This window comes from Podarcis erhardii (assembly GCF_964252035.2).
Source record: "Podarcis erhardii genome assembly, chromosome: 6".
In the NCBI taxonomy this organism is placed as follows: Eukaryota; Metazoa; Chordata; class Lepidosauria; order Squamata; family Lacertidae; genus Podarcis; species Podarcis erhardii.
In genome coordinates, this window is record NC_138510.1 from 69,998,066 (window position 1) to 70,023,196 (window position 25,131).

General features: G+C 42.2%; 1 protein-coding gene and 1 long non-coding RNA gene across 5 annotated transcripts in view; both read left to right on the plus strand.

Annotated features, from left to right (window-relative positions):
• Positions 1 to 25,131, plus strand: part of LOC309344017 — a 46,315-nt gene that overhangs the window by 9,851 nt on the left and 11,333 nt on the right. For 3 of the 4 annotated variants that reach the window (XR_014157532.1, XR_014157533.1, XR_014157534.1), the window contains exon 6: positions 18,435 to 18,656. The exons of the other annotated variant lie outside the window; for it this stretch is intronic. This is a non-coding gene — a long non-coding RNA (uncharacterized lncRNA). The remainder of the gene's footprint in view (positions 1 to 18,434; positions 18,657 to 25,131) is intronic. 4 annotated transcript variants of the gene reach the window in all.
• Positions 2,060 to 4,897, plus strand: LOC309344293 (uncharacterized protein). Its single transcript, XM_081866564.1, has 2 exons — positions 2,060 to 2,123; positions 3,394 to 4,897. Exon 2 carries the CDS (start codon positions 3,489 to 3,491, stop codon positions 4,830 to 4,832), a length of 1,344 nt encoding a protein of 447 aa, XP_081722690.1. The 5' UTR covers positions 2,060 to 2,123; positions 3,394 to 3,488; the 3' UTR covers positions 4,833 to 4,897.

The following is a 25,131-nucleotide window of genomic DNA, read 5'->3' on the forward strand; positions in this document are numbered from 1 at the left end:
TCTTGAGAAAAATAATTTGATAAGCATTGGCAGGCAATGCATTTCTCCCCAGATATTCAAAAGAGGAGCTACATTTAAAAAAAAAAAAAAAAAACACCTTTACATTAAAGGAGGAATTTTTTTATAGCAGTCTTGCTAAAATAATTATAGCAATTACATACGTTTGGCAGTGTTCAAGAACATGAGAAATGGCAGAGGGGAAGAATAAACTATTTCCCCTTCGAGGCTGCATTCTCTACATTCCCTCTTTCTAAGTTTACCCCTGAGAACTACATTTCTACCTAAATCAAATTGTATTGAATCCATCTTGAATTCAGATGTTCCTAATTTTAGGGTCCTTGTCATATTATTTGTCTAATGGGTGTTCTCAGCTCCTTTTATCTTTATGCATTTCAAACCACTTTGCTAGTTCATTCCCCACCTCGACTGACTAGAAACTCTGTACTTATGACCCTCGGACTTTATCACTTTATCACCATGGATATCTAATGAGAATGTGCTTGTAATTGTTAGATGCTATACTACTGCAATTAAAAACCACAGATAATCACTCCTATTTTTCTTTAACAAAAAAAGTATATATATATATATATATATATATATATATATATATATATATATATATGCTTTCGTAGATTTTCACGGGTACAGGAATGCAGGTTTTGGTGTCCTCGGGTGTCTTCCCGTGTAAAAGTTGGGGTGTCTAGGCGACGTTTCGACGAGGTCTCACTCGTCATCTTCAGGCTGGTGCTTTCGGCTTCTTGTTACTGGAACAGAGCAGGATCTCAGTGTTTGAGTTCCTATAAATACTGTAGAGGGGGTGTGGTGTATAGCCTCCAATGTTCTGGGCAGAGAGGAAGTTCCCAGGCTAGTGTGCCTTTTCTTCTTTTGTTCCTTAATTACTTGAGAGATATCTTGAGTGGTTTCTTGAGTGATATCCTGAGTACCACTTAGGTGGGTCATTAGGTGTGGATTAGTTGTTAAAGTCTTTGTGTCTTGACCTCTTGAACTTTGTGAAGAGTTTTCCTGAGAAGATGGCTGTACTGTACTTAGTTGTGCTCTGGCTTGGCTTCGTGTATAGGGGCGAGCTGTGGTTTTGTGGCTTGTGTCAGCCAGATCTGTGTAGGGATTGCAGGGGGGTGCAGCATCCGGAGGTGCCACCATGGATTGGCTACTGGATGGTGTCTGTAATTCATCTGTGGAGAGGGTCTGGGTTTGGGTCTGGTGTGGTTGATTGGTGTTGGCGTTCTGTGTGCCTCTGGATCTGGTGTCAGTTTTTGTGGGGAGGGCTAATTTCCAGATGTCTGGCAAGCGGGATGTGTCGTCACGCTTGTTCATGTTGTGAGGGTGTTTCTCTATCTCGATGGCTTCCATGATTATTCTCTTGTGGTGATGTTCCGTGTTAAAGAGCAATTTGGAATCTGCAAAATTAATTTCGTGTCCTGTTTCTTTCATGTGTTGGAAAAGAGAGGAAGTTTTTTCTTCTTTTTTGACGGCATTCTTGTGTTCTGCGATACGTGCATTTATTCGTCTGTTTGTTTGTCCAATGTACGTGGCTGGGCAGACTTTGCAGGGTATTTCATAGATCCCTTGGTTTTCCAACTGGATTTTATCCTTGGGGTTTCTGAGGATATTGGCTATTTTTTGGTTGGTGCAAAAGGCTGTTTTGATATTGTGTTTATGGAGGATTTTGCTAATTTTATCTGTAGTGCCCTTGATATAAGGAAGGAGGGCCATGCCATTGTTTTCTTCTGTGTCTTGGTTTTTGGGGGGTGTTTCCTTTTGGATTAGCTTCGTAATCCTGTTTTGCTGGTATCCATTGGCAATTAACACGTTTGAGAGATTCTGTAACTCAGTTGTCAAGTGGTCTTTGTCAGCCAGGCGTTTGGTTCTGGAGATGAGAGTCTTGGCTACGGAGTTTATTTGTGCAGGGTGGTGGTGTGATTGTGCATGTAAGTAGCGGTTGGTGTGTGTTTTTTTCCGGTAGATAGTGTGTCCTAGGGAGCCATCAGGTTTTTTGTAGATTAGGACGTCAAGGAAGGGAAGTTGGTTGTTGGCTTCTATTTCCATAGTGAATTGTATTTTGGGGTGTAAGTTGTTGAGATGTGTGAGGAAGCTATCCAGTTTTTCCTTCCCGTGTGGCCAAATTACAAAGGTGTCGTCAACATATCTGAGCCAAAGTTTGGGTTTGTGTTCTGACTTGTCTAAAGCATTGGTTTCAAAGTGTTCCATGTACAGGTTTGCGATGACCGGTGAGAGGGGTGATCCCATAGGTGCTCCTTCTATCTGTTTGTATCTTTGTCCATTGTGGATGAAGTACGTGTTGGTTAGGCAGTGGTTGGTCAGGTCCAAGATGTATTCGGGGGGATTGTATTTGTTTTGAATAGCTGTCAAGGCTTCATTAATGGGCACTTGTGTGAAGAGAGATACAACATCGAAGCTCACAAGTAGGTCATTAGGATGTAGGTTTTGCTTCTTTATTGTTTCTATGAACTGGAAGGAGTTTGGTACGTGTGAAGAGATGGATTCTGCATAGGGCTGAAGTTGCTTGGCGAGAAATTTAGCGAGATTTTGTAGAGGTGAGCCTATGGAGCTGACTATTGGTCTGAGTGGTGTTCCTTCTTTGTGTATCTTGGGGAGGCCGTAGAGTTTGGGGCATCTGGATGATTTTTCTCTGGGGATGATTCTTAGCTGGATTTCTTCACTGATAGGAGAGGCTTTTATTTTGGATTTGGTGGTTTTTTCCAGGTAGGTGGTGGGATCTGTTTTTATAGGTTTGTAGGCAGGATCTTGGAGTAGATTTGATAGTTTTGCTTGGTAGTCCGATGTGTTCATCACCACTGTGGCATTACCTTTGTCTGCTGGGAGAATGATTATGTTGTTGTCTTTCCTCAGGTTGGTGAGTGCTTTCTGTTCTTCTTTGTGTAAATTGCTTCTGGGTGGTTTGCTGGAGCAGAGGATGTTGGTGACTTCAAGTCTGATTTTATTGGCTTCATCTGGGTTGATTTTGGTTAGGCTAGCTTCGACTCCGCATATGATGTTTTCCGTGGGGATGCGTCTCGGGGCGACTGCAAAGTTGAAACCTTTGGAGAGTACTTTGGTTTCAGTTGTGGTGAGGATCCTGTCTGATATGTTATGTACTGTTTGTTTCATGGGTTGCTGTGGAGGGTGGCTGGGCTTCTGGCGTTTCTCTAGTTTGTGGAGTTTGTTGGTGTGTGTGTCTGTCTTATGTGAGGTCTCCGTTTCAGCTCTCCAGATGGCTAGTTGTTTGCATTTGTCCCAGAGTGCAGGGTGGATTTTGTTACAGAGTTTGAGGTGAAGAGTGAGTAGATCTTTGTTGGTTTGGTCTAGTAGGTATCTTTTCTTGTGTAGTTCGTTTCTGATTAGGGATAGTTGACGACACCTTTGTAATTTGGCCACACGGGAAGGAAAAACTGGATAGCTTCCTCACACATCTCAACAACTTACACCCCAAAATACAATTCACTATGGAAATAGAAGCCAACAACCAACTTCCCTTCCTTGACGTCCTAATCTACAAAAAACCTGATGGCTCCCTAGGACACACTATCTACCGGAAAAAAACACACACCAACCGCTACTTACATGCACAATCACACCACCACCCTGCACAAATAAACTCCGTAGCCAAGACTCTCATCTCCAGAACCAAACGCCTGGCTGACAAAGACCACTTGACAACTGAGTTACAGAATCTCTCAAACGTGTTAATTGCCAATGGATACCAGCAAAACAGGATTACGAAGCTAATCCAAAAGGAAACACCCCCCAAAAACCAAGACACAGAAGAAAACAATGGCATGGCCCTCCTTCCTTATATCAAGGGCACTACAGATAAAATTAGCAAAATCCTCCATAAACACAATATCAAAACAGCCTTTTGCACCAACCAAAAAATAGCCAATATCCTCAGAAACCCCAAGGATAAAATCCAGTTGGAAAACCAAGGGATCTATGAAATACCCTGCAAAGTCTGCCCAGCCACGTACATTGGACAAACAAACAGACGAATAAATGCACGTATCGCAGAACACAAGAATGCCGTCAAAAAAGAAGAAAAAACTTCCTCTCTTTTCCAACACATGAAAGAAACAGGACACGAAATTAATTTTGCAGATTCCAAATTGCTCTTTAACACGGAACATCACCACAAGAGAATAATCATGGAAGCCATCGAGATAGAGAAACACCCTCACAACATGAACAAGCGTGACGACACATCCCGCTTGCCAGACATCTGGAAATTAGCCCTCCCCACAAAAACTGACACCAGATCCAGAGGCACACAGAACGCCAACACCAATCAACCACACCAGACCCAAACCCAGACCCTCTCCACAGATGAATTACAGACACCATCCAGTAGCCAATCCATGGTGGCACCTCCGGATGCTGCACCCCCCTGCAATCCCTACACAGATCTGGCTGACACAAGCCACAAAACCACAGCTCGCCCCTATACACGAAGCCAAGCCAGAGCACAACTAAGTACAGTACAGCCATCTTCTCAGGAAAACTCTTCACAAAGTTCAAGAGGTCAAGACACAAAGACTTTAACAACTAATCCACACCTAATGACCCACCTAAGTGGTACTCAGGATATCACTCAAGAAACCACTCAAGATATCTCTCAAGTAATTAAGGAACAAAAGAAGAAAAGGCACACTAGCCTGGGAACTTCCTCTCTGCCCAGAACATTGGAGGCTATACACCACACCCCCTCTACAGTATTTATAGGAACTCAAACACTGAGATCCTGCTCTGTTCCAGTAACAAGAAGCCGAAAGCACCAGCCTGAAGATGACGAGTGAGACCTCGTCGAAACGTCGCCTAGACACCCCAACTTTTACACGGGAAGACACCCGAGGACACCAAAACCTGCATATATATATATATATATATATATATATATATATATATATATAACAAAGATAACGCTAAACAGATTTCCACATAAATGAAGTCCACAGTCCTATGTACTGAGGTAATCATCTATCTACTTTGTTAATGGCCTACGTTTATAAGGGTGAACAAAAATAACTTCTCATAGGTATCTGGTTGGCCACTGTGAGGACATGACGCTGAACCAAATGGGTCTTTGGCCTGATCCACAGAGCTCTTCTTATGTTCAACTTTTTAAAAGAATTTCATTTTTGAACAAAACATAGAAACCACACAAACCTTCTGAGAAGTTCATAGTGCCATGCAAAGATTCCCCTGAAGTTCACTCATCTAGGTACAAACCAATCATAGGAATGCTTCCACCAGCAATTTCTAGGTGTGTGTTGTGCAGGAGGGGGGGGAGAGACTATCTTTTTCTTTTTGAGGAAGAGTATGACAGGAAGTTTATATGTGAGAGTGATCTGAAAGCACACAAAACCCCTGGCTGTGTCCTAAAAATACAATTTGGGAAACTGCCTAAAGTCTGAATGCAGCAAACATCTCTTTCAATCAGTAAAGCTTTCAGGGGGGGAAAGAAGAAGAAATACTTTGGGAAAGAAAGAATGTTATTGCTGATTATATTTCATTCTGTTTGCTGAATTTCTTTTTCAGCCCATACCTGTTACCACTTCGAGCTTGAATGAAACGTGCTGGCGAACTTGCAGTTCGAATCGACTTCTGCTGAAAGCAAATTGGTTAACGATGGAGGTCAGCATTAGAGAAAGTTTTAGACTTCAAATGCACTCCCACCACTAAGGCTATCCCTTCAACAGTGCTTGCCTCCCCTGTCAATGCCCCACTTGGGCAGGTGAGAGGACGGCTGCTGATATCCCCCCAAAATATCCAGGTGAACAGCCCTGAGATAGGGTGTTTTGAAGGTGCATCCCATTTTGAGCTGATCTGAAAGGGGTCTGGATCTGACACAAAGAGACAGGACACAAACATTTTTAAAACAGAGTTCACATTCTGAACACATACAAACATACTGTTGCTTTTGCTCCTACCTCTGGCATTTAAAAAGGCAACCCATTAATGCCTTTGAGGTCTATTTGAGGTCCAACTCCTCCTCAATTTCTGATATCCATTGTTCACCAATTTGCTTCTCAGCAAATGTCGATTCAAAATGTAAGTTCAGCAGCAAGTTTTGTTTAAACTTCAAGTGGTAATATGTTTGGAACAAAGAACAAATTCAGCAAACAAAACGAAGCATAATTAGCAATTATAGTCTTAATTATTCCATGTATTTCTTTTTTTCCTAATTACCAGAAGAATTAAAATATTAATTATTCACCAAATAATATCTGCATATAATTGTTAGTTTGCAAACTGTGCACATAAAAAGTCCATCACAAGTACTAAAACATTCAGACTGTGAGGATATATGCTCATTTTGACTGGAAGCCTGTTTCAGTTAGAACCTGCTCAGGAACATGGCACCTGAAAATCCAAACAATGTAGGATTAGGGAAGGATCATCTCTGGAGATTAGCACAGTGAGGTACTTCATAGATTAGATGGAGAGGACAGACACCCAAAGGAAACCTCAGTCCTTCAGTTGCTATTTCAAATGTATTTAGTGCCACTGTCGACAGCATGAGGCCATGGAAAGTGGTCAATAAGGTAACTGACAGACCTGATTTCTTATCCTGTCTTAAGATATATTTACACAAGGACAAGAATACAACACAATTTAAGCACTCAGAGATCCACTAGGTTAAAACATGCTTCACTGTACATTGGGTTACTATAGCTAGAATTTGTGGTCCATAGGACTGAGTCAGACCAGTTGTCCCTCTAGCTCAATATTTTTCTTCTTCTTCTTCCTCTTCTTCTTCTTCTTCTTCTTCTTCTTCTTCTTCTCCTCCTCCTCCTCCTACTACTACTACTACTAATAATAATAATAATTTTATTATTTATACTCCACCCATCTGGCTGGGTTTCCCCAGACACTCTGGACAGCTCCCCAGAATAGTAACAACACCATAAAACATTAAAAACTTCCCTACTGACAGGCAGCACTGGAGTCTATCCCAGCCCTACCAGGAGATGCCCAAGTGATTTAAACTTGGACCTCCTGAAGGCATACCTTCCAGCATTTCTCTGATGAAAACAGGGGTGGTTATTATTATTATTATTATTATTATTATTATTATTATTATTATTTGTACCCCACCCATCTGACTGGGCTGCTCCAGTCACTCTGGGCAGCTTCCAACATATATAAAAACATAATCAAACTTCACACATTAAAAAGCTTCCCTATACAGGGCTGCCTTCAGATGTCTTCTAAAGGTTATATAGTTGCTCATCTCCTTGACATCTGATGGGAGGGTGCTCCACAAGGTTGGTGCCACTACTGAGAAGGCCCAGTGACAGCATTTCCGATGTTAAAAATGGGCTGGAAATATTCAAATTCAGTTTCATATCATCTCTCCCGAGAGATGACTCCAATAGCTGTTTGACACAGTAAATCAGACTTGAACTTTTAATTGCTCAAAAGGTGTGATGACTCATCTCAAAAGCATTCCTCTACCCCATCCCCACTCCCAGGAAGCTCCTCCATATTGTTGCTTTTAGCTAATTTGTGCTTCTCCTCAGACAAAGCCTAAATATTCCCTGCTGCAAAGGAGCAACCATTCCTTCTTTTTTGTCTCAGTGAAGAGTAAATCTTATTTCTAGTCAGGCTCACCTTTGACATTTCCTAGAACATAGCAGCATTCTATTTTGTTAGCTTCCTGAAGAACATTTTCCCTAACTGAGGAGGGGATTGTCCTAACTGGCCCAGGAAGAGGGGCGGCAGTTCTTTCTTGCATCGCTTTCACAAGCACCTTCTTTTCCCTGCCTTCCACGGAGCACGTTCAGGTTTTGTTCAATGTTAAAGAAAAATTAGTAAAAGTGGAGGAAGGTTAGCACCATATCAAGATTGCAGCGATTGTTTTTGCAGCAGCTGTCTCCTGGCCGTGGCCCCGACACACATCCATCATGCCATCATGTATCCATTCAGTGCACAATTGGCAGGGAACGAGATGGAAACAGTCCATCAATCTAATGTCACAGCTGTAATAAAAATCTACAGAAAACCTATAAACAATGGTTATACCCTCAGTTATACAGCTCCAATGTGCTGACTGGTGTGAAGTGCGCCAAAGAGTTGAGGCAGGGAAGGAATTCATGGGAGGTTGGAGGGGTTGCAACTCCTCAGCAGCCTGCCATTGAAGTCATTTTGCAAGCACCAAATATTGCAGGTTACAGCCTTGCAAAAGCCGAAGAAAGGAGATGGAATAAAAAAAATTGCTGAAATTCATACACACAAAGAGCAAATAATCTGGCAGCCACAGTAGCTACCGCCGTGCATGTTTTTGTTGAATAAACCCTCTTTTACCCACAAATACAAAGACATAAGTGCCCATTTGTTAGGGTTATAAAGCTCTCAGATAAATAGTCAAAAGTACTTTAGGGAAGTATGTTTTCCATCTTTGCCAATAAATGGGGAGATGTGTATATATTCCTCCTTTGCACTGTACCTCAAACTGCACTTAGCAAAGCCAAGGGTGATTTGAGGTTTTTCCTTCTTTAAAAAAAAGAAGAAATTGTTCTCACTTTAGAATAAGAGTGCAATACTATCAAGAGTGCAGAACTCAGTAAAAGACTCTTGGTAAGTTTCAGACTAATGGATCATGTGACAAGCAATCCCGTGTTTTAACAATCCCCACTCTATGTCAAGCTCAACATACAACAGTACAATGGCTTGACAAAAGGAATATATCCAGAAAAATATGGAATGCAAAACATGATTTGTTTATTTAGCTAATGTTGGGTTGTTGTTGTTTTTCATGTAAAGTGAACTAGGAAGATATTCCTACAGATGAAATGGTGAAAAGCAGATTACCCAAGGGATAATATCAGGGACTGCCAAACTGGAAGTTATGAACGTCGCACTGTCAGGGCATCAGAAATCAAACAACTTGACTGTGCAGAAAAGACAGAAGCTTGCATTCCAACAGTGGATTATGCAAAAATTCAAGGGCAAAAGCCAATGTGGAAAACTTCATTTTAATTCTTACACAAGTGATATGAGATCTAGAGGCCTCCAATGTGTTGAATAATGGTTAAGGATCTCTTCACAGTTTATGTTTCTATCCATGTCTATTACTAAAAAAAATTCAGAATGTGACAAACAAGGGGTTCAAAGCACATGTATCTTATAGGAATACTTATCATCGCTTATCATAGCCATGACAGGCCGTTTCTTTGAATACAAAAAATCTACTACATTAACTATGCTGCGTGTCCATGTATGAGTGATGTAAGGAATCCTCACAGTACAATCCTAGACAATGGGAGAAGCTAACCCCCAACCAGCAGTAAGATGCACTTCCCAAGCAAGAAGTTTCTCTCCCCACTGCCCCAAGATCTTACCAGTTTTCACGGCAGCAAAAATTTAAATGACATACCACAGCACTGGGTGGAGAAGTTTAAAACTCTCCACATGGCCCAGAACCCCAATGGAGATGCCATTGATCATTTTGGTGAGCAGGGATGGAGCAGCAGTATTCTGCACGGATTAGCTGAGGTGGAGGGATGTGTCCCCACGTGTGTCTGTGCATGTCTCTCTGTGTGTTCGGGACTCCTGTGCATGGTGGCCTACACATACCCATGGCTGCCATGTGACACACGCACCACAAGGGGAAATCAGGCCACTGGATCAAAAAAGGTGAAAGAACTAAAGCCACATATGTCTACTTAGAAGTAAGTCACCTTGAGTTCAATGGGGCTCACTCCCACATTAGTGTGCCACAGTCTCATGGAAATCAGAGAAACATAAGCTCTTAGCTCTGCTGTTACACAGCATTCATTTCAATGGGACGGCTGAGGAGTGTCTGATGTGCACCAAATCTGCTTTTTTAAATCACCAGCGATTACATTTAAGAACTGCATCATGATAAGGTTGCTTTGTTTTGTTGGATGTAAGGCTCCAACAGAAGAAGCAACTGCTTTTTGCAATTATCTGTACTTCATGACTCTTCAGGTCTGGGTGTTTCTTGAGTTGCTTAATCTGCCAAGGTTGAGTTGCTTAACCTGGGTGTTTCTTGAGTTGCTTAATCTGCCAAGGTTGGGGGAAGGGAGCAAAACAACAACAACAACCCAGTTTGTGTTGCAGTGTAGCTTCCTTTGTTTAACTCGGCTGTCTTCATACTCCTCTCTTGCCCGCTAGAATATTTGTGAAAGATTTTTGGAGAAATGTTCCTGTTTATGAAATCATAATCAAATACTTGTGGGGTGAGTTGGCAGCGCAGTTGTTGACAGATGTGTCTCAGGCCTTTGTGTTGCAAGATAATGGTTTGAGTTAACAAAAATTGTTTTGGTGAGGTCATGGGTCTCTTCAGCATCAAACACAACAGAGCAATCTGGGTAATGAGGACCAGCAGGAATGGCACTGAGATGATGCAAATACATAGGTTTTTATTTTTAAAAAAAACATAGTTCTGACTTAGGGCTTAGCAGTTAACTATTTTGGAAATAAACAGGCTTTTGCTTGCTGACTTTAAATAGCACAATTCTCATCAATTTGTTTTCCACCATGCAGGATCTGGGATAGTATGTGCTCTACAGCACAAGCTTGAGAAATGTCAAGTGCACATTATAGGATTTTGCATAATTACCTATCCGGAAGAACACTAGCACTTATGTTATCAGATAAATATAACAAAAGTATCTTAATTCTTTGGCAAATGAGAATACCCAAACTCTTATGAATCTCCCATAATTCCCCATCTCCAGTTGATACCCAATGGATCGCTCTGTCATGCTGTTCATTTAAGTTATTGTAATACTACTAGAAGCCTTCATCTTTCAAAAAAAGACTTCTTTTTTGGTCCTGCATGGTTCATTGTAACCACTTAATTCCTCTCCTCCACGACCCTAAAGCATCTGTGAGAGAGGCATAGCTGGAGACACATCATTCTTCATAGGCTGTGTGGCTCAGAGACGGGCGTCGCTAGAGTGCAGAAATGTTCTGGGAATTATAAATTGCTGGAGGGATTCCAGTGAAACAGAACCAGCCACCCAACTTGTTCCACACTTAAGTAATGATAAAGGAAGTTAATTGGTGGCTGTGGGTTGGCTCCCAGGATAAGCTTTTAGGAATGATTCCCATGAACTGTTTGGGGGTGGTTTATGGACTCAACCATATTATCATATTGTTCTCGTGAAGACTAACTATCTGATGACAGTGTCTGAGTGAAAGCAGCATCACAGATCTAAGGGATTCTGCACATGCAAACTCCTTTCTGAAATGAATCTGTGGCATCTGTGGCTAGGAAGATTGTCTCTCCTCCCAATCGGTGTTGAGCAGAGGTGAGACAGTGGTCATATCCTTCATAGAAACTGAAGCACATATCAATGTACAAAATCTTTCCCTTTTGATAACAGGGTGCTTTCCCCAAGAAAAAATGGCTACAGCTCAGCACAGCCTTTTCACAGCCATTGTTGAATGGAAAACACACAGCTATTAATGGCTTTTATTTTATTTAACAAAACTCTTTCCTTGGGCTTCAGGTCATTTCAGCAACAGCATCTGCTAATCTCAGTTTGACAAAGAGCTTGTTATGCATTTGATGGTATGAATCGAAGTGATGGAAGGTTTATCTTAGGCAAATATCCATTACTATCACTTAAAGAATAAGTATGAAAGAGCTTGGGGACAATTGGTGATATAAAAATTGGCACATTGTCTGAGGATTTCAAAAAGAAAAAATCAGAATAGATAGTGGCTTCCAGAGAGAGAGATTTCAAGAGTTTGTAATTCAGTAAGTACCATATATTTTTATTTTTAGATTATTAAATGCTTGCTTTGAACAATGACTCTTCTTTCCATTTAAATATATTTAATTTAGTAGTTACAGTTAAGGACTGAAGTGTTGTTAAATCCACAATAATTCAGAGCAGGGCTGTCTTTGTGGCTCTCCCTCTTCTGTGGCGTAGCATCCCTGTCAAGACAAAACAGGTGCCCACTATCTGCAGTTCCCAGAAACAGATGAAGTCATTTTTGTTCTGACTGGCTTGGTATTCCCACCTGGATGAATGGGTCTCTGTCACAGGTCTGCTTTGTTTGTGTGTTTGTTTTCTGCACTACATTTAACTGGGAATGAGCTGGAGATGGGCTTTTGCTGGTATCTTGTACATCACCTTGAGATGTGTGTTTGAAAGGCAATCAATCTATCAAGCATTATTTTTACGTGCTTCACTTTTATTTTCTTCTTTGCTCCCTTGGAAGGTGGCTAAGAGGACATTGGATGTGGCCACCACCCATTTCTTCTTTAACAGAGGGAATCGGTTCGTTCCAGCTACTCTAAAGGTCTTTAACGCCAAAGTAGCCCCAAAACTTCTTTACGACATTCCATTATGGATTACTGCAGTTAACCAATCGTTGGAATGCATCCAATCCAATTTTCTGAGGAAAATCCTGGGCCTTACTGAACACTCTTACTGGTTGTTGGGCAGAATAAATGGAGATTTTGTGATAACCAAATACCAACCCCATTCCTTCAGGAAATCCCTCCTACAGGATGTACATTTGTCTCCTCTGGATATTATTAAATGGGCCTTAAAGCAAGGGCAGGAAATGTGACCCTCTAGCCCTCTTTGGGACTCTCCCTAGGCCACACACCACACTGTCCCTGGCCCTACCCTCAAGTACTTTTGTCTGGCTTGAAGGCACCTGGCTTGAATGTTTGTGTATGTGTGTGAGAGACTGTGTGTTAGTGTGTGTTAAAACCTCTGGTTTTTGCTTCGCAGGAATGCAGACTATTGTACACAGGTAAAAGTCACACCTCTTTGGCACGTGGCCCCCAGAAGGTGATCTACAATGGAATGTGGCCCTGGGGCTGTAAAAGGTGCCCCACTATTGCGTTAAAGCAGAGCTTTCCAAACTGTGTGTCGTGATATGTTAGTGTGCTGACTGCAGTGTGTAGGTGTGTCCTGCAAACACTCCCTGCACTCCTCCCGGGGCTGGAAAGGGGTTAGTTTAGCCTCCAGTTTGCTAGTAAAACTGAATTTCTGTGTCACAAAATGATGCATGTCTAAAAAGTGTGTCACCGACATGAAATGTTTGGAACGCTCTGCCTTAAAGACTTGGAGGTTCCACTCTGCTTTTAACCAAATAAAGTTGCTCATTTATCATTTTAACAGCCACTCTCCTAAGTGGATTTTAAAACTAATAAATTCTGTATGCAGGATCGGAGCGAAGGGAGGGCATAGATTGAAGTTTAACAGAAGATATGAGAAAAGTTTGCTTTGGAACACATAGGGTGGTGCTAATTGTTACAATATTCTCAGAAGGCTTTTAACAGCAAGACCATGGGTAATCTGTTCCAAATACTGAAAGAGCTACAGTATTCAAATGCTGGAATACTGTATTCACATCGCTGGTGCTGAAATGAGTGAAATATGTTGTTACTCAGGGTACAGATGGCCTCCCATTTCTACGCCAAATTAGTGATAGTTTTTCTCCACCCTTTAACATCTGCCCCGAGTTTATAAATTGTTGCATTGTAGTTAACTTCCTTAATTAGAGGAAAGACAAAGTATAATTTGAAAGCACAGCTAGAATTCATTTTCTAAACTGTACCACCAGGGAGAGATTTCCAAGTTTTATGCTGGGGGGTGGTGAAGCCTACCTGCAGATGCATGTTTGTATTTAATTTAAAGTTTCTGATTCTGCTTCAAAAGTCACACACCCATTGAGACTGCGTCATCCAGGAAGTCCATTGGCAGCTGCTGAACTTGCCATCCGGAAGGCTTTCCACGACATGTGGTAGTTACTAACCCAGGACTTCACGGAATAGGCATCCCTAGTTCCAAAGTTCTCTTCATCCAGATTTTATGCTCTGATTCTGGATTTCTGAATTACACGGTCTTTCTATGGTGTGGAATAACTGATGCATTAGACAGGTTCTTCCTTCTTGTGCTTTCATCTCTGGATTGTGTGCAATGCACCATGTTGGCACAGTTTGCCACCGTTTCCGGTTCCTGAAGCTCATTTGTATCTGCCCTGCGTTTCCAGGCTATATACATTAGCAAAACTCTGCAGAAAGACAGTCTTAATTTGGGATCCACAGGGATACCTGGCCTTATCCTGAAAGGGTCTTGATCTGTTGTGCATTCTTCACATGAACATGCTAGAAAATGTGTCTGGGTGCTCTGTTACCTCTTCCTTTATTCCTCAAGAACTCACTAAGCTTATCTAGAGTAGGAGAACGGGGAAGAGCTGAAGAAAGTAGTCGGTTCTCCCAGGTCCTGACATACAAGTTCAAGCATCTCTGGCAGAAAGCTGATGCTACCCGTTTGCACCAGAGAAATCTCTCAGCATATCTACTTTGAGCTGACTAAGACAAAGAAGGGCCAGAGCCATCAGACCAGTGGCATGAGAGAACAGAGGTTTTGGAACTCGACTAGATCCAAAGCCCATTAGATCCTCTTGAACCAGGAACCCTAGAACCAGGAAATCTGGCACCTGTACCTTCAGAACTTACACCCCTGGTGAATGGTACGCTCTACAGAGGCGAACCCTACAGCTTATAGGTCCAGACAAGAAGCCTTGTAGGAATTGTCGGAAAACTGTTAGGCTCCAAGCCAGAGGCTGTCCCTTTAAGGTCTTCCAAGAAAGGCATGGAGCCTGAGAGAAGTGATCTGGCTGTGAACGTATGAAATTGACACGAATCCATACCTTTCCAATATCCCTAATTTTGAAATGATTGTAAACGTCAAGCTCCCCACAATGTGGCCCCTGCTAGATGTTTTTGGACTACATTTCCCATCATCCCTGAACACTGGCCATGCTGGTTGAGGCTGACAGGAGTTGTAGTCCAAAACATATAGAAGGTGCCTGGTTTGGGGGGAGTTGGTATGTATCACCATTTTCATGTTGAATTTTACAGTTGTGCAAGTTTTGTTTACAAGTGTGTAGGGGTGCATGTACACACTGCACACGTTCAGATTACATCTCCCATGCCAGATATCTAATAAAGGAACAAAATGGGGTAAATGGTCTCGAAACTATTTTGTTATCATCACCACAGGATCTAAACTACTTGCTAATACCTGGGAAATCCTAGTGTTATTCTGATCTCATTCTCACTGGGAAGATAAAGCTGCCTATGGGCTACACCACCTGACATGGCTGGGTCCTACCCTATTCAGAAAACCCCTTCCATGTAGTAAAATAGATGCCAGAGGAAGGGTGCTTTAGCCTTCTCCCTGATACACTAGATTTCTATATACAAGGACTTACATGGACGATCATGCCGTAATAGGAGCCCTCACCTGCAGTCTGAGGCAGTAGATCCCAGACACAATTTTGCCAATCCTATAAGAGGGGGAAATATTTTGTTAGCGCATTTCTTACATGTTGCCTGATGTCAACATGTTGCGATGGAAAATATGCACAACATAATCTGGCAGTTAATTTTTCTTAATTATGTCCAAGAAAAAGTCTGGACTGCTCGTATGGTTCAGTATTTTGTGTGTGTGCGTGTGTGTGTGTGTGTGTGTGTGTGTGTGTGTGTCTGCTGTGATATTAATTATCACAGCAGCTTGGTTTCTTGAGCCATTCATGTCTGTTAGCTTGGAAGTAGATTAACTGCCCAGACTTAAATCTGGCTATGCCATTACTGTACTGTTGCACAGCCATGGGGTGAAAACCCTTATATGGTACTGCACTGCCCTCCACTGGAATTCCATGGGGAGGGGGAAGATGCAACATCCATCTTTAAAATCAGACTTGGACGTTCCCTTATTGTTGCTGCAATGCTGCAACAAGAAAAATACTTCAGGGAATAGAGTTCTTATTTTGTGTAGGGCCCCCACCTTATCTGTTGTGATTCAAGCCTCTGTTTACCACAAGTGGTGGAATAGGATTGGATGCAAAACTGCCGTGTGTGTTTAATTTATGGCTGCTTTCCAGTTCGCCCCACATATTTCCCCCCCTCTCCTTAAGAATATCATGAAGAAGAGCTGATTCAAGTGCACACAAGTGTTTGGGGTTGTAGCTCAGTGACAGAGCATTTGCTTTTCCTGAAGAAGGCCCTGGTTCAATCCTTAGCATCTCTAGGTAGTGCCAGGAGAGACCCACATAAACATTTGAAATCCTGAAGAACCACTATTGGTCAGGGTAGACAAAACTGAATCCCCGCCAAAGTGCAAGTAGCTAAATAGGTACCACTCTGGCGGGAAGGTAAACGGCATTTCCGTGTGCTGCTCTGGTTCGCCAGAAGCAGCTCAGTCATGCTGGCCGCATGACCTGGAAGCTGTACGCTGGCTCCCTTGGCCAATAAAGCGAGATGAGCGCCGCAACCCCAGAGTCGGCCACGACTGGACTTAATGGTCAGGGGTCCCTTTACCTTTACCTTAGACAAAATTGAGGTAGTCAGACCAATGGTCTGATTTAACATAAGGCTCCTTCCTAGGTTCCTGTGGAACCTAGAAACAGACCTTCTCATTAGTGACATCCATCATCCGAACACGTACCTTCCATGTGTCCTGATTTTCCAGGGACGGTCCAAGAATTATGAAAGCCATCCCGGCATCTGATTTGATCCCGGAATGTCCCTATGTGTGCCACCAATGTCGATCACAGGGAGGAGGATGAGCCAGAGCTTGTCCCAATTGGTGGTGGTGGCAGGGCTGAGAGGGAGTATCCCATTGTCTCTCTATGGCCTCTCCCTGGCCATTGCCCCCAACCTCATTTGGGCAGGTTATAACAGCTGCTGGGGAGCAGTTGAAGAGGAGGAGAAGCTGCTGCCACTGGCGTCCAGCCCTGCATGATGAGCTAGCTCTGGGCAGGAAGATAAGGAAAGCAGAGTCTTGAATTTATTTACACACACACACACACACACACACACACATTTGTGTGCCTGTGTCTAATCTTCCCCCTTTCTAAAATGCTATTTATTGGTGTTTGTTTTCCTTTTTGTAAATCTACCAAAGAATCAAATCAAAATCAGGTTTAAGGGGTTTTCTCAAAATAGTGGAGGGGGCATGTGCTGTGATGAGTTGGTGGTGGCACTCGTCCTTCTTCTGACAGGAAATACTTGGGGGCATTGACAAAAATGGGGTGACGATGAACATCAATTTTGGGAGCTGAGAAATGTCCCTATTTTCATCTAAGGAATGTTGGAAGGTATGTGAACACTCTTCCTCAGGTAATTTATGAAGTGGAAACGATAATAACTTTTGACCACCTCTTAAATGCTTACACACTTACCCAACGTTTTCTGAGTTCTGTCTCTTAATTTTGGTTTTGTGCACTGCTCAGTTTTATTGTTGATTTTATCTTGTTTTATCTGGTTGTTTTTTAAAAATAATAATAATAATCTTGAATTGTTGAATTGTTGCATTTTTATTGTAAAGTGGTTTGTTGTATATAGTGAGCCCCCCCCCCAATAAATAAACCTGTATGGTTAAACCACGGAGCCTAGGACTTGCCGATCAGAAGGTCGGCGGTTTGAATCCCTGCGACGGGTGAGCTCCCATTGCTCGGTCCCTGCTCCTGCCAACCTAGCAGTTTGAAAGCACACCAAAGTGCAAGTAGATAAATAGGTACCGCTCCGGCGGGAAGGTAAACGGGGTAAATGGTGTTTCCGTGCACTGCTCTGGTTCGCCAGAAGCAGCTTAGTCATGCTGGCCAACCCCAGAGTCGGTCATGACTGGACCTAATGGTCAGGGGTCCCTTTACCTTTACCTTTATGGTGCTATTCTAATGAATGGATAGTCCCACTTCAACTATTCACACAGGTGACATGCAATTTAAAATCTTTAAATATATATATTTTTTAAATCAACCATAGAAAGTTTGCTCATCTACCTCTCTGACCTGCTTCTTCTCCTTTTCCTTATCCTGACCGAGGAACAATTCATTGGCAGACTTTTCAATTGAACTGCCTGAGATGGCATATTCTCTGCACGAGGACAGTTATCACAGTTTTGGTAGGCCCTAGGAATCCAACAATCTGATCAGGCAATTATGCTTTGATCATCATTCTGCAATCTACAATTTCATTTCCCTTAATGGGAACAGGGAATCCACAGCAGGCGCCATATAAACGGCAGTTGCAATTGTTGTCCTTCAGCATTACGTATCCAAGCGCAAAATTTGAGCCTTCGCTAGGAGGGGACAGGGGAATCTATCAAAGAGAGATGCGACTCTACTCAGAAATGTTTTTTCCTGGCTCTTTCCTCCTGAAATGTTTCAGAAGGCACTGTGGAAAATTAATTTTTGCGCAGCAGGTGCTGCTCTTCTGTCTGGGTGTCTATCAAGGTTCCCATCTATTGTGCTCCTCCATTATTTGTCTATTTCATTAACAAAAGGGAAATAGATTATGTTGCTACAGCAACAGCTTGCCTTCCATGGAACAAAGCCTTCATTGGAAGTGGAAGTGGGATTTAAGTTAAAAGATGACATTTACCTTACTGCAGGGAAACGGACAACGCAAGGTCCTCTGCTTGAACGGAGCTCTACAAAAACATCAGAGAAAATGTTCTCGGAGGCAGAAAAGGCTAGTGAGTTACGTAGTGACAGCAGGCCTGTGCAGTGAGCCTCCAGGTCCAATGCATGGGGGATTCATCAACATGGTTCATTAGTAACCTCACCAAGCTATGAAAGTGTGACATCAGATGCAAATGTCCCTGATGATGAAGGTAAAGGGGAGGGGAACCCACTAAGGAAATGGAGTGGGAAATTGTATATCCCCCAAGAGTATCAATTCAATAGATACTGTACATGTTCTCTTGAAATGTGTCACCCCCTCCCACATACTCAAACCATTGTAGTAATTACCCAAACCACCGTACTAATTACTGTTGAAAAGCAACTTCTCTATGAATTCCTACAGTTGTTTAACATGAGCCTAGGAACGGAGCCTAGGGACGCGGGTGGCGCTGTGGGTAAAACCTCAGCGCCTAGGACTTGCTGATTGTATGGTCGGCGGTTCGAATCCCCGTGGCGGGGTGCGCTCCCGTTGCTCGGTCCCAGTGCCTGCCAACCTAGCAGTTCGAAAGCACCCCCGGGTGCAAGTAGATAAATAGGTACCGCTTACTAGCGGGAAGGTAAACAGCGTTTCCGTGTGCGGCTCTGGCTCGCCAGAGCAGCTTCGTCACACTGGCCACGTGACCCGGAAGTGTCTGCAGACAGTCTGCAGCCTATAGAGTGAGATGAGCGCACAACCCTAGAGTCTGTCAAGACTGGACCGTACGGGCAGGGGTACCTTTACCTTTTTAGGAACAGACAAATCAATCCATTTCTGGCCCGTCTTGACAATTTTTATAGATACCCATTCTGTTCTGTTTCTGCATTAATCTCCTTAATTTGTTTTAAGAAAACCCATCTCAAAATAGGTATTTGAAACTAACTCTCTCTCTCTCTCTCTCTCTCTCTCTCTCACACACACACACACACACACATACCTGTTTAAATGTGTACTGGGATATATTCAAACTGCCAAGAACTGTGTCACATTGTTATGATATTTGGAAGAAGTAAAATACCTAGTGAACAGCTAAGCTTCACATTGCACTGAGAGATGGATATCAGGTCATTTCATATAGGAATTTTCAAAGGCAGAACATTCCTTACATGAGCCTTTGAATTTGTGAAGGGCAACCTCCATCTTGATTCAGAACTAGGTTGGAATCGGCTCTCTCTGATAAATCTTGGGAATTCTGCAAAATTGCCATATGCATCCTTATGGGCTAAGAACATACGTCTTATTCTATCGCCGCCGCCCCCATGCTCCCCACTTCCAAAGCCAGGTTTAAAACAAAAACAAAAAAGGAAGAGTTTTAGATCTGGATGGAGGGGGAAGTAAGAAACAATCAAGAGAATTCAACCAAAAAGATATGCTCATCGAAGAAAAGGTTGCTTGGTTCAGACTGCTCTAAGCACCTAGTTTCAAAATGATTAATGAGAGGAAAAAAGTTAATGTTAAAGACAGAATTTCTTCGCTTCTACCCACAACTTCTGCACTTGCACTGCAGCTGACTTTGTAGTTGAAATAACTGCGCAATGATCAGCCACAGTTTCAACAGATGAGAATTTCATCTGAGAGTAAAGGGCTTATATTAAAAAATTGTTTGCATAAAATCTGCAAAGCAGCCTGATCTAGTGTAGCACCTTATTTTACATTTCAAACTGGAAAAGAATTTCTTGATGGAATGGCACTTAGTTTGTAAAACAAATGAGAATTATAACTTGTTGGACGCATTTGCATCCTGAACTGGGCATAAGTTATAGCACGATCCATATCATTGCTAGTCAGAAGTAAGTCCCATTGAATTAAATTGGCCTTACTTTCAGGTAAGTGGGATTAGGATTGTAGCTTTAGACATGTCTATTAACTTCAGTGGGCCTGCCATTTACCTCACAATTGTTGTCTATAGTTGGTATAATCCTGTCTTTCTGTCTGATCTGCATTATGGATGGTGTAATGTCTAAAAATCAGAGAGCAGAAGATGTAAGATCTGTGAGTTCAATGAGACTTACTCTCTACTAAGCTTGTTTAGGTCTGAATCCTGAATGAGTCCCACAATCTATTCAAACCCAAGTTCATCTTTTTTTCTCCCTGTTACATGAGGGATAGTTTGGAATAAGGCCCAAACTAAATGAAGGTCTCTGAATGTGAATAGTCTTTCGTTTCAAAATAAATAAATCAGCTCTATGCTTTCAGAATAACATGCACAGCTACCAATCTCCATTTTCCTACTAGCTGGGGAGAAACTGCAAGTCGTGAAATTAGAAAAGCCACCAAAGTTACAAAGTTCTGTGCATGCGATAATTGAACTGGTTATGAAGAGAACTGTGAAGGGAGCTCACAGGAGAAGTGGAGAATGCAACGCTCAACAGAACAGAAGCAGCAAGAGGGAAGGAGCTGGGCTTTTCTAGGCCAATGAGACGCTGAGGGGGACGGGAAGCCAGATAATGAGAGTGGATGCAAAATTAGAGAATGGCTTTTCAATAAGATCCATTTTAAACGCATATAGGAAATTGTGACAAGAAATGACCCGAGCTGAAGAATACTAAATCTTTAGATTGGGGGAAGCCAACGTGGTAACCTCCATACGTTGTTCAACTCCAATTCCCATCATCCCTGATCACTGGCCGGGTAAATGCTTTTAAAAATAGATAAGTAAGTGAACAAAGTGTGCAGGTCTCCACATGGAAAGCTTATATCAAACATTGCTTCAGCACCTTTTTGAAGCAAGAGGAAGAACAAGCAAGTAGTATGTCTTCTGCGTGGAGAAGACAGAGAAATGATATTGGGTAACGGAGAGAAGGCAGAACTGCTGAAAGCCTACTTTCCCTCTGACTTGGACTACAATTCCCATCATTCTTAGCCAACATAGTCAATGGTCCAGGATGATGGACATTGTAGTCCAAAACATCTAGAGAGCACCCCATTAGCTACCACTGATTTACCCGAAGAGCAAGGATGCCTCCATTACTCCTTCCCATGCCAAGCCTTGCAGTAAACATCAAGGTCTTTGTCTCAAAGTCTGACATTTTTTAGAATATTCCACATATATCTTAGTGAATTCAGTTGGAAAGCAAGCAATTGTCCTGTTTAGGATTCCGCGTGAGAGACCCCACATCACCCCAAGATGAAACTTGCTGTTGGGTCATTCCTTACAACAAACTGAGAACTCTAAAGGCTATAAAAATAATAATCACAAATTCATGGCAGCCCAAAAAAGGTCACTAGGGAAATAAATATTATTTTTCAAGGCATTAGCAAAGAAGCTATCTATAGGGAGCATAACAGCAGTTGGCAACTACATCAAATATCCCCGTTGTGGTATATCTTTATCCATTATTAAATAACATGATTTCTCTATCATTTAAATCTATCTCTTTCAAAGCACAGCTCCCTCACTGAATTTGTTTTTACATAAGACTTCATCTGCTGTTTCAACTCAGAGCTCAGAGTCACATCTGTAATTTCCTTCCTCCCACCTCATTTTTATCTACAAGCCTGGTTCTGTATATAAGATAAATATATCATTATAGACTTCATGAATAAACGCAGCTCCCTAAAGTGCATCTTCAAATTTTGTTTTCAGCATTCGTTTCCCCCCAAAAAGTTTACAATAAAACAAAATGGGGAATTTGCCTGGAAAGTGCTGGAGAAAACCTACACTCTAAACACTTCTACTACAATAGAAAAATGTTTCTTAAAAAAATCAATGACACTGCCCTTCCCAGTTGGATATGAAGACCACATTAAACAAACAAACAAAAATTCCTGTGCTATCTCAAGGATCTTAGCACACAAGCTGTGATCTGCTGACCCCTGCAAGCAGGTCATGAAGTGCCACTCAGCAAAAACCAAGCGTTTACAAAGTGCTGTGCTATTGAGCAACTTCTTCAAAACCACTGTCTTGAACTCTGCATTTCACATGTATGTTCGGACTTCTGTGCGGCTCAAGCCCTGCATCAGGCAAGGGAATACAGCAAAGAGTGGATCTTCGTTGCCACAATAAATGTAACCTTTGTAGCTGGGATTTTCGCCAACTCACAAAACACTGTGTTCTGATGTTGTTTAGGGACATATAATGCTGTCGGAACAAATCTTATTTGCACTTCTCGGTGAATGTTATGGTTTTACCAAGGTAAAGGTAAAGGGACCCCTGACCATTAGGTCCAGTTGTGGCCGACTCTGGGGTTGCGGCACTCAGCTCGCTCTATAGGGCGAGTACAGCTTCCGGGTCATGTGGCCAGCATGACTAAGCCGCTTCTGGCAAACCAGAGCAGCGCACGGAAATGCAGTTTACCTTCCCGCCGGAGTGGTACCTATTTATCTACTTGCACTTTGACGTGCTTTCGAACTGCTAGGTTGGCAGGAGCAGGGACCGAGCAATGGGAGCTCACCCCGTCGCGGGGATTCGAACCGCCGACCTTCTGATCGGCAAGTCCTAGGCTCTGTGGTTTAACCCACAGCGCCACCCGCGTCCCATATGGTTTTACCATATGGTTTTACCAAAGGGCAAAGCAAAAGGTCGCTAGTGCAAGACCCACTGAAATGAATGGAGTTTGTGCTAGAGAATTCTGGAGCGGCTCACGTTCATTTCAAAGGGGCTTGCCTAGGAAAACTTGCTTATTTATTTATTGCATTGGTATCCCCCGTTGTTTCTCCAAGGACCTCAAGGTGGCGTACATGGCTTCCCCACTCTTCATTTAATCCTCACAGCAATCCAGTGAGGTAGGTTAGGGTGAGAGGCAGAGACTGGCCTAAGGTCACCCGGTGAGCTTCACAGCCGAGTGGGGATTAGAACTCGGATCTTCCAGTTTCTAGTCCAACATTCTAACCACTACACCACACTGGCTCTTCTTCTGGGTTGATTGGGCCTGGAATGTATCTCAGGATTCAGAGGAATGCAAACTTTAAAAGGCAGCTGTGTTTCAGTTCACATGTTGTTTCACAAAATGTGAATTAGGAAGGCTCGGCTTAAAATCTGAACAAAACAAATTTCTCCTATGTCCCTAACCGGACGTCAATATTGAAAGTGCAAAGTTGGAATTGCGTGTTCTTCTGGTTGCAAAATAAAGAATGCGCAGAATGTTAGCAAACCTCAAGTCAGACAATATAATTTTTGCCTTTCATTCAGAATTAAATAATCAGTTGAGAACTTGTGTACAGTTTAGACTGCACTGAAATCATTAATAAGAATTCCTACCAAACATTAGTATGCATGGATATCAAAGGGGTAAAATGGCTGAGTCTGGCATATTTCCCTTCTAACAGGGAAATAGTTGCATGCAACTGATCATAGTTCAAACAACTTCGAAAAATAATCTTTAATATTTAAAGGAAAATGCTAGTCAGAGGTTCCATAACTTCAGTAGATCTTTGTCATGTATTATTTACCTTTTGGAGGCATAAAGAGCTGCACTCCAACAAAAATTGTAAGGATGGCTATCAAAGTAAACCTTCGATAACGCTGGGAATAGAACAAAATGAATTTTCAAGACAGGGCATCTTAATGAAGGATGCGATTCATAGATGTTAACAGTAGATATTTAGAAAACTATGGTTTGTCTTAGTTTCTGTGTTATATATATAAACAGCACAATCAGTGGTTATTATATGTGATATTCACATCATATAACACAGAATGAGAATAATTTATGTGAATACCTTGCAGTTTTCCATTGCCTAAAGTTTTGAACCAGCTGCCCAGCTTTCCTTAAATAATAACAATTCTTCTTCATCTGCGGGGAGGCTGAACTCTGGCTCCAGTCCTATACAGTCATACCTTGGTTTTCAAACAACTTAGTTCTCAAACAAATTGGCTCCCGAACGCCACAAACCCAGAAGTGACTGTTCCAGTTTGCGAACTATTTTTGGAAGCCGAATATCCGATGGGGCTTCCGATTGGCTGCAGGAGCTTCCTGCAGCCAATCAGAAGCCGTGCTTTGGTTTCCGAATGTTTTGGAATGTTTTGGAATGTTTTGGAATAACAGACTTATGGAATGGATTCCGTTCAACTTCCAAGGTGTGACTGTATTCATTTACCTGGGAGTAAGTCTCCTTGAATTCAGTTAGGCACACTTCTGAACAGACATGTATAGGATCGAACTGTCAAGCAAGGAAAGAATGAGAGGAAGACACTTTGAAGTAGCATTTATACTAGAGATGGGGAGCTTGTGGCCTTCCTTCCTGACCACTGACCATACTAGCTGTGACTAATGGGAACTGGTGGCCAACAATGTCTGTAGGGCCAGAGGGTCCCCACTCATGACTTATACCCGTTGGTCTTTTTGACGAGCATTTATATCCAAAGGTCCTGTTGAGCACCACAATATGGAAAAGTAATTCTTTTCCTTGTGTATTCCTGATTAAACCCAGACACGTAGCTATGCTAAATGAGGAAGTAAAGGAAAATAACAGACAAAATGGGGGGGGGGACAGTATCTAAGGCTAAGCACGGCCTCATGCAACATTTCTAACAGAATATAAGCTTTTCTGAGAAAGCTTTCTACATGGCACCCATTGACTGAAATTTGAAAATGCCTCCTAAAAGGGATAGCACACCCTCCAACATTTCTCCGATGAAAACAGGGACATTGTATTCCATAATATTACAGTATTCATAATAATTTTATTATTTATACTCCGCCCAT